At 40.8% G+C, this 10,189-nt stretch overlaps 1 protein-coding gene across 3 annotated transcripts in view; it reads right to left on the bottom strand.

Annotated features, from left to right (window-relative positions):
- Positions 1 to 1,840: 1,840 nt before the first annotated feature.
- The window catches only part of LOC137174126 (dynein axonemal heavy chain 2-like), a 62,369-nt gene continuing 54,020 nt past the window's right edge, over positions 1,841 to 10,189 (bottom strand). For all 3 annotated transcript variants that reach the window (XM_067579207.1, XM_067579209.1, XM_067579206.1), the window contains 6 exons: positions 9,031 to 9,182; positions 8,106 to 8,220; positions 3,968 to 4,144; positions 3,490 to 3,564; positions 2,329 to 2,479; positions 1,841 to 2,121 (listed from right to left, as the gene is read on the bottom strand). In XM_067579207.1, the coding sequence (XP_067435308.1) occupies positions 1,967 to 2,121; positions 2,329 to 2,479; positions 3,490 to 3,564; positions 3,968 to 4,144; positions 8,106 to 8,220; positions 9,031 to 9,182 (825 nt within the window). In that variant the 3' untranslated portion in view covers positions 1,841 to 1,966. The remainder of the gene's footprint in view (positions 2,122 to 2,328; positions 2,480 to 3,489; positions 3,565 to 3,967; positions 4,145 to 8,105; positions 8,221 to 9,030; positions 9,183 to 10,189) is intronic.

Raw genomic sequence — 10,189 nt, 5'->3', positions numbered from 1 at the left:
GATTAGTTTAATTTCAGTGATAATCCATTTCATAGGCGGCAGTATAATCTCATTAGACATTTCAACTTGCTTATCCTCTATAGTAAGAGACATTTTCAAAATGCAAAAAGGGGTTTATAGTCTGCAGAGAATATAGTTTTCATAACTCCTTTACATGAAAATATTTGAATTCTCTCATCAGCGACGTTCAAAAAAAGTGTCCAAAACATTCCTCAAAACATAGGAATTTTACAAGAGGTCCTTTTACTGTTACTAAGTGGATACGCAGATGGATACTGTATCACGGTCCTGGAACACTCCATTCTTCTTCAATTATTTGACAGGCAAGTTCATCGCCACCCCGTAACAAATAAAGTTTCCATACCACATTTACATTCTGCTGCTTTTCAACTGAAGCTTTTATCCATAAAACACCTACCCAAGTCTGATATTTTTGTTACACGCAGGCCTGAGAATAAGCCTATTTGAATTTGAATTCAGCATGTTGCTTTGAGTGCCCCCCTCCATCTCCCACCCAACCAGAGACCACCAGTGTACATGCACACACACAGAAAGAGAGAGAGAGAGAGACCTGGGTCTGATAAAGAGGCTCTTAAACCCTGAGGAAGTCTGTGTTTGGTCTTTCAGGGGGACAATCCTTAAAGTCTGAATACAACCTTGAACTCAGGCCCCCCTCTCTCTGGTTCCCCTCTCTCATTACTGGACCATTCTTCCTCCCGGCTCACTTTCTCCAGGGTCCTTCTCTTGTTTTTCTCTCCCTCCCTTTTCAGGAGTTTGGGCTGAGTCCTTTCCATTGGGGAAGTCCGGGCCTTCTCTCCCACAACTCTGAGCGACTCCAAACGTCTTGTCTGCAAAGCTTCATTAGAATTCATTTGTTTGAATAGGTTCATTTCTCCTTCAGTCGCTCCCTCCCTCTGTCCTCTTTTTCAGCTTGAGGGAAATGTGAATTAGCATAAAAATATCCCTTACCTCACCTTGATTAACCGCATTGTCTGCATGTGTGCCTGCGTGCGTGCGTTTCTTGCTGTGTATCTGGGTGTGTCAAACCAGGGATGAATCTCATTTTCAGGAAATTAAAATATTCTTTGGTTTAAAGATGTAAAACTACCAGAAACAGACTTTTGCTTAAAAATTTAAAGTGATTTGCATTTTCAGGTCTGTCACATCAATAAATGTACAAAACCAGAAAATAACATATTGTGCAATTAAAAATATTGCCAATGATTATAATTTGCTGGGAATTTGAAGATGAAAGTATTTTGCATATATTTTTTTTATAGCTGAGTCCACAACTGTCTTCACACAAGTGTGTTGTCCATTACTGTATGTTATGTTAATATACAGCAGATCACAATGCGTAACAGCTTATCAGATTACAAAGGAATTCAACACAGCACAACAGACACTTACATGACCAGAGTGTGTGTGAGTGCGTGCATACGTACGTGTGTGTGTGTGTGTGTGTATGTGTTGGTGTGTAAGTGTCTGTGTTTAAGCAGGGTAGAAGGGGGTCAGCATGGAAAGACTGATGCAGGTCTGTGGAGAGGAGTGAATCATCTGTCAGCAGACAGCAGAGAACAGACGAAAAAAAAAAAAGAGAAGAGACAGTTACCTTGCCAGATTTGTGTCAGACCAACTTCAAAGTATCAAACAATGACTCAGTCCATTTATTGCTAAACCCCAGGTGTGAAAGTCTAGAGAAACTGTGCATTAATGTAACATTTAATTTCCTGTCTATTGCAGCTTTGTGGCCTTTTAAAACTGAAGGTCACAAATACGGATGACATCATACAATATGTGTCCAAGAAAGAGTCAAGAATTAAGTGTCAGAGGCGAAGCGTGGGGAGACATGTTTGAAACTTTTATAAAGTGTATACAAAATAATAACATCAAAACAATAAACATGAAACATTAGTAAAATCATGTGTCAGAGTCAATGTGTGTGAGTGTGTTTGTGTTAAGGCCTTCAGTTGTCCAGGCTCATGAGAAGAGCGGTCCCTCTCTTGATCCAGTGGTCTGGGGTCACAGCTCCGGATTTCAGTTCAACACCGACCACAAAAGATGCTCGGCCTGCCCCGCCAGAACGGACAGGGAAGTAGTAACAAGGACACAGGTACATACCTACGCACACAAGAGACAGAGGCATAGAGCTGAGACAGTGAAACCACAGGGCATGACATCACAGACTATACACGAACAGATGGCGAAAACAAGAGATCAAAGATGAATCATTTCAAATAAAATCAAATAAAACATGATGGAAGATGGAAAGATAGTCAGTTGGACTGAGTAATGAAATCCATGACAAAGCCCTCTTAAACAGCTCACTCTTGGCCATCTTCTTGCGGTTTTCCACAGGTTTGAAGTGGATGGTGGGGATGGGACAGACCATCTGCATGGGTTCAGCCTCCAACAGACATGAGTTCTTCTTATCCCAACCGGCGCCCTCCAGGTACAATCCTCGAATGAACACTCCGTCCTGGACATGGGAGAGGCAGGGAGGAGGGGGCATGAGTGGAGAAACGAGGAAGAAGAGGGAGGGAGTAGGGAGGGGAGGGAGTAGGGTCAGAGATACAAACACTTGTTTGGAGGTGACATTTTGCATACAGCTTTGGAAAAAAAAAAAAAAAAGTTTATGTCAGACAGCCATGCCAATTAGGTAACGAAATTGAGAGAGGAATGGAGAGGGAGGGGTGAAAACGGGAAATGGGAGGGCTGCAGCGGAGGGGAAGGAAAGAGGAGAGAGGGAAGAGGCAAAGAGAAAGTTAGAAAAAAAGAGGATAGAAGGAAGGGAATAGGAGAGGAGGAAAAAGAGTGGGAGAGGTGGAAGGGAGAGGAGACTGGTGGGTCACGAGGGAGAGAGTAAGGGAAGAGAAGGGGCAAAAAATGGTGAGATGAGGGGCTAGAGGAGAGAAGAGAGGAAAGACATAGGAAGAAAGAGGGAAGGAAAATGACAGAGGAAAGGAGAGAGTGGTGTGAAAGGAAAGAAACAGTTTGCATAGAAGGAAACAGAGTCAGAGAGCTAAAAAGAAGCAAGAGTGAAGGAGCACAAAAGACAGGAAGGGCTGGAAGTGTGCAATGGTTTTGTAATAGCAGGATGAGGGAAAATGGGAAAGGGGGAGGCACAGAATAGTTGATGCAGAGGGGAATAAAATAAGATTAAGGGTGAGTGAGAAATGAAGAGTTACAATGACAGCGATTTTGGAGTGGGAGTAACAAGACAAATGAGCGCTTTCCCTTACTGTCAAAATTTGGATTGTAAACTTGCTTCATAAAAACATTAAAATGCGAGAGTGAATTTGAGAAATGGGAAGAGAGAGGCACAAAGTGGTGTGCTGCTTTGAATGAAAATAAGTTTTTTAGAAAAAAAAACACACTGAGTCAATGTTTGGGTAGAAATGAAAAATGTGATGGAAAATGGTGATGACAGCTGAAAGCTAATGACTCAGAAAAACTGGTCTGATGGTAGGATTATGTGTACGGAGTCACCTTGGGCGGGTAGAGGAGGTTGCTGTCATCTACAGTTGACACTATAAATTCCCAGGACAGCGTGTCCACTGATATCTGCAAGAACAGATTAACACAATGTTAACTGTTGGATGGACAAGATGTTACTATTACTCAACTAAACGCCAAACAGGGACATTTCTATTCATTTCAATGGAGCATATTAGAATTTGTTTTACCAAATATACAATATAACTGACATCTGTTAGATAAATTAATAGTTTCAGTATGTAATTTAAAATGTGCTGAAATTGTTGTTCTTATGTCTGTGTGTGCCTGCCTCAACAAGTGTGTTTTTTTATATGTATCACTGTAGCTGTTCTTCAATCAATCTTTTAATCGTCATTGAAAATATATGGCCATCAATAAGATGAGATAAAACAAGCGGTGTTTCCTAATGTGCTGTTTCACTGTGTAACCGTCTCAGTGCCTGTGTGCATGAGATCGTGTGAACTCTCACGTTGTGTTGTCGAGCAGAGGACTGCAGCACAGCAGTGAGGAAACCGTTGGGGAAGGTGAAGCCAGAGAGCCAGAACAAGTTGGGGGGCTGGGCCGTCTCTGCCCAGTGTGCAAACTGATCGACTCGCTGGCAAAGATCCCTGGTCCATGCTGCCAGGGGCTTCAGAGAGGGGTACGCCTAGTGGACAGAGGGAGTGACGCAAGGGAGAGTGTGAAAGAGAAATGCATGGAAAATTTACAGTCATTTCATGCTCCCAGCTGATGACAGCTGTAGATCTTATCAACACATGTAGAGGGATGCAGGAGGGGTGAGGGAGTGATAATTGTGTGAAAATTCAGAAATAAAGTGTGGACTTAGTTATGGTTAAATCTTCTTGATAATACAACTTCTGCTGTTTTGGTTGATTTTATATTATGTAATCAACAGACATGATTTGTATGGAAACACAGATGATTCATTGGAATCTACAGTAATACAAACACATCAGCAGGTTCTGAGGGATAATGTATGTAACAATTAATGTGAGCAATCATATCTAGTTTTATTTTCTAGCACACAAAAGTAAAGGATATAACATATTGTGAATTTCTACACATTTGTTTCCAGGTTGTAGGTAACAATCATTTCCATTATCAGTTAATCCATAATACATTAAAATAATGAGATGCCATTTACAGCTTTACAGAGCCCAAAGCTAAAACTGCAAACATTATCTAAAAGTTAAAAATACAAATGTATTTGCTGTTCATATACCAAAGCAAGGACATCCTCACAAAATCACTAACACATTTTCTGTCAGTCAGCTAGCAGATTCACAAATGTCCTTGTTAAAACAGCAATTACACTGACAGTCCCGAACAGAACTGCTGGCACACACAGTCCCTGCAGTTCTCTACACTTTAGGAGAGCAAATAATAAATCTTAACAGCATGGGAGCAAGGTGTTGCAGATTACAACACCTGTCATAAGTTTAACTGTGAAGCCTCTGCTTTTAAAATGGATAGCTAATATTAATACATGATTATGTGTTTCCTGCTTTGTCTGATTTAGGCACTGCCTTAATGTAAGGTGCCATGGAGCACTGCCATTAATCTGCCAGTGGGTCTACAGTGGTCCTCTGTCACAGCCAAAAAGAAAAAAAAACAACTATTGCAGGGGGAGAATTGTAAGTTCATTGAGTTTCCATCTGTCATTTCAGTGTTTAACTCAAGAATACTGATAAAACTAGATCTATTCTGAGTTTTAGTACTACAGAGGATATTATTTGTGCCTTGCCTTCATCACATCGAAACTGACGTACATATCACCATTCTCTTGTTAAAGAGAACCATCTTTTGGGGCTGGCCTGGTGATATCTAGCCTGGTATTAAACCTAATTATGAACTTTTAACCACAGCAGATCCTGTATATCTATCTTTATACCCTTATCCTTATGTTTCTTGCATATAACTTGTATATTTCAACTAATATTTCTTATTTACACTATTCTTACATTTTAACACATTTATAGATCCCATTTCCCTGCATTATTATTTACACCGTTGTTACATATTGTAGTATAATACACATATTTCTATTTTTCTTATAGTTTCTCTATGCTATACATATTTTTCTATTCTAGAATGTGAGCAACAGTAACATGACCCGATTTCCCCTGGGGATCAATGAAGTATTTCTGATTGTGATTCTGATCTTCTTGGCTGGAGGTTAAGTGAGTGGGATTCATGCCTGTGCAAATCAGGCAGACAGACTGGGTGTTTTGTTTTGAATTACTTTTCACATCTTACTTTTGTTGGAAGGTTGTCAAAAATGATTTCATCTCGTGCAAATTCGTGTTTATATTTTATGCTTACTGTTGTTTGTTTCCATAATGTGCCTGACACTCATATGCAGACACAAGCTAGGTGGGTGCACAGCCTGGGCTAAAGGCCTGGAGAGCAACCAACAATTTAGACTAACATACACAACCTAACAAACCAAGCCCTAATAAAAACAAACATATGGACATTTGAGCACAAAGACACACACATGTACACACTTGTGTGGTCTAGGAGGATGAAAGCATTTTTGAACGTTTGCCATCCAGAGGGGACTGTCCATAGCGACTCTGCATACAGTGACACATGCATAACCTCTCTACATTCATATAGCAGATCTCTTGGAAATCTCTTACATTCACCTATGCTGTACAGCCACAAAACACTCACACACACTTATGAAGAAATCAGATAGAAAATGGCCGAAGACAGAGAAGCAGGCAGGTCAAAATTAAAGCCACGAGTCTGTGAATAAGGAGGACAGCAAGTCTATGAAGGGATGCTGTTGCTGCCTGGACCAGATGAGGCTGAAAATATAGAGAGAAAAGAGAGGTCAGAAAGGATGGAGCATAAGATAGAAGATATAAAGGGAATGAGATGCAGAGTGAGGGAGACAAAATAAATACTGAGTGAACCAAAGTATGCAACTTGAGAGAAAAAGAGAGCAAGACAAAGTGAATGAGAGGAGATGGGTGGCAGCCAGAAATAGAATGAGACTGAAAAAAGAGAAAGCGAGAGAGAGTTGTCTAGTTTACAAGTGGCCAGTAGAATAGAGAAGCTCAGCTGGAGGCAGCAGACCTAATAGCTGTCCAATACTCCTATAAAAGGAAATAGATCCACACACACACATACACACACACATGCACATACAATACATCTAGCAGTAATAAGCCTCTGGCTAGAGCACAATGAGCTCAGGGTCTTTTTAGGAAAGTGGAGCAGGCCTTGGAAGGTTTACTTTGCTTATTACACTACAATTAGTCCACAGACGCTGGCTTTGTTCAGCCACTGAGGACCAAGGTATGCTCCACCTGATGAAGAGCCACTCACTCACACATACACGCACACACACATCTGCATACATACTTTAATACACAGTCCATAATAAGGACAGAATCAGACACTTGAATATAAACAAAGACTGCCCTGAATGACCCCTGCTCAGTGGACACACACACACACGCGCACACACACACACACACGCGCGCGCACACACACACTCACACACACATTCCACTGACTCATACACTACACACAAAGACACACACACACACACACACATTCCACTGACTCATACACAACACTCACACAAAGACACACACACACACACACACACACACACACACACACACACACACACACACACACACACACTTGTAGCCAGAATCTTTTCGAGCCCCTTGACCCAGGCTGACAGCACCCTGTGTTCTCTCTCCACTGTAAAGAGAGGTCCAGTGATAATGAAGCCAGAATGGAGCGTTCGGACAGAATTACAGCTGGAATGCTGCCAGAGCCCCATCACCCTCTGTGTGTGTGTGTGTGTGTGTGTGTGTGTATGTGTGTGCATGTGTGTATCTGTGTGTATGTGTGTGTCTGTGGTTGGACAGAGGAGAACAATAAGTGTGTGTCTGTGCAGCCAGGCAGAGTGATGGATAAATACGCCTTTACTAACAGACCAGTGAGTCAGTACAGAGACAGGCCTACAGCTGTTTGACTGGCTGAAGGGAGCAGAATAGATTTGGGCAGATCAGACCTAATCACAAAGATCAATACACAAAAGTCCTGAATGACTGAACTCTGAATGCTCTCTGTTAGATGGCAGCACTGTACTTGTTGTACAGAGAAAGACCGTAAATGAAATCAGATTAAGTAATAGAAAAATAAACATAGTTTTCTATCTGTATTAAAATACTACCTGTGACCGTCACAAAGAAATGCTCGGTCAATACTAGATTATTCAGTACAGTAAAGTGTGTTCTAGTCTGTGTCTACCCACTTTATGAAGTGAGAGAAAAGGAAGGTAGCAGGTGCAGTCTCACCTCTCATTCTGCATGTGTACTGTATCTCATATGCAGTCTAAAAATATGCATCACGCATATGCATGTATTTGCATCATTTAAATATTATTAGAAGTGAGAAATTAAGTATTTAACTTAGAATTAAAATAAGAACAGAAAGTATTGCTTCTGCACAGCAATCACACTAATTAAGACAGTAAAGCATAAATATGTTCTGTAACCTCAAAAGAACTTGTTTTGCAGGATGATGTTAGATGTGTGGGTTTATTGTGGGTGGTGTGTGTGTGTGTGTGTGTCTGGCACCTTCTCCCACAGCGGTGGCACACGGGCGTCATAGATGCAGTGGAAGGTCTCCTCCAAGCTGGATGACATCACCACTAAGCCTTTGATTCCTTTCTCCAGCTCCACTAAGGATGAACTAATACACAAACATAAACAGTTAGAGTAAGAAATCTCTTACCTTTATCCCCTTTTGTTGTAGTGTATAGGGTTGTATTTAGTTTTCACAGTACTCAGACATACAGATACAAAGAGGAACACTGTCTCCCTCAAACTGTTTTTGACATACTCAGCAATGACTGGGTGATGAACTGTGACTGTGACTGTTTTCTGAGGGAACCAATACAAGCGCTATTATTTAGCCTGAGTTGTGGTTCCAACAAGCCTTAAGACATTTGCATGAAGTTCATTTTGTCCACTTCCTGTTTTTGCGTCGCTTGTTGCCTCTTTGCATCTTTGATGCTGGTGCCTCCTTGTGTTGCAGATTTGCCTTGAAAATTACTGGTTTGTTTTGATGTATACATTGCAATCAATTACACCAGCGTGATTGGTTTAACTACCCCATTGAAGGTGAGAAACAATGTAAGTAATCAGGTAGCAAGCCTAGGTATGCTGTCCCTCTGCTGAATGTTAGCTGTACTCAGGTGTGCTTCGCTCTCTCTATCCCACATTATTCTCTACCTATAATTCCATTCATCTATTTCCTGGTTTATTCATGTCGTTAGTTTTATCTGTGTAAACCACCATTTGAGTTATCTACTAATCTTCAGCTCTCTTCATTTGAAAGTTGCACCATTTCTACATGACACAAATGGTATAGCCCCATGTACAAATACATTTGAAACTGCAGTATGAGAGGTACTGTATAACACACATGCCAGGCTGAGATTTAGACAGACAAACCCAAAGAAACAAGCACTGACATACAAAAACAGACACGAGTTCATACATGATGGTGTCCAGCAGGGAGTTGTATCTCTGGATCTCTTGCAGCAGGACCACATTAAGAGGTGAAGGGTTGTCCTGGAGGAGGGACCTGGTGCCCTCATAGTCAATCAATTCTGGGATCTTCCCGCGAACGTCTGTCAACAGGTCCAACACCTTGGAGAACATGTGAAATGCACCGTGAAAAACCTCATGAGACAGTTCAACTTACAAGGACACTGAACACAAGTGTTTGCAGTAAAAAAAACTGCAGATTCAGATCATGGGCCTGCATAAAATTTGATAATTTGCCAGTTCAGGCTTTAACACACTTATCAATTCCTTCCAAAATACATACACACACACACAAACAGTCATGACCACAAGGACCAGTAAAAAGGAGATGGATGATGAACTATACATGGCTCAAAGTCATGTTGGTTCAACCAATAAGTTCAACCAGTTACTGTTCTGTAGTATTACACTGCCTTAACATTTTGAGTTTGAGTTTTATGGTATATAAATAAGTATTGTGACCTTTGTTAAAAAAAAACATTAGCATGAAGACAAGAGTCAGTAAGGAATCCTCCTGCTAGTAACAAAAAGATTCACCTCTGAAGAATCAACAGGTACCATTTGGATTCTGTCTCAAAACTCAACAGTGCAGTGTTCTCCATGAAGCAGATCTGTATCTCATTACATTTATGACAATCTGCAAATGTTGCATATTGCTGGGAATAACAATTAGTTAAATACGGACATTGGCTTCATGAGTAGAGCCTTTGAAACTATTCATTTTTCAGAGTATTGACCTGTCTGCCTCAAACCCAAACAGATATGGCTTTGACCCTACTATCATGCCGATAACTACAGCTATACCAAATACATATCAATCACAGACTTTTTGTGGCACAAAGTGAACAGTGGTTAAAAAGGAAGATCAGTATTTCAAGCTGCTATGCAGGAAAATGTTTGACCTTTACAAGCCAGAGGGAAGAAAACTGGAAGAGTAGGAACTGTGAAAGTGAGCACACACACAAGCACGATCAAGACATGGAATGTTTTTGCCACAAGGTTTTCACAAGGTTGCTAAAATGTAAAGTATGATCCAGAATAGGATTGAGGTATATACACATGGTAAATACACATGGTCAAAAGTCAGAGATTTTGACATACTGTTTATC

This window comes from Thunnus thynnus, chromosome 22 (genome assembly GCF_963924715.1).
Source record: "Thunnus thynnus chromosome 22, fThuThy2.1, whole genome shotgun sequence".
Taxonomy (NCBI): Eukaryota; Metazoa; Chordata; class Actinopteri; order Scombriformes; family Scombridae; genus Thunnus; species Thunnus thynnus.
This window is presented reverse-complemented; position numbering and strand designations above follow the sequence as displayed.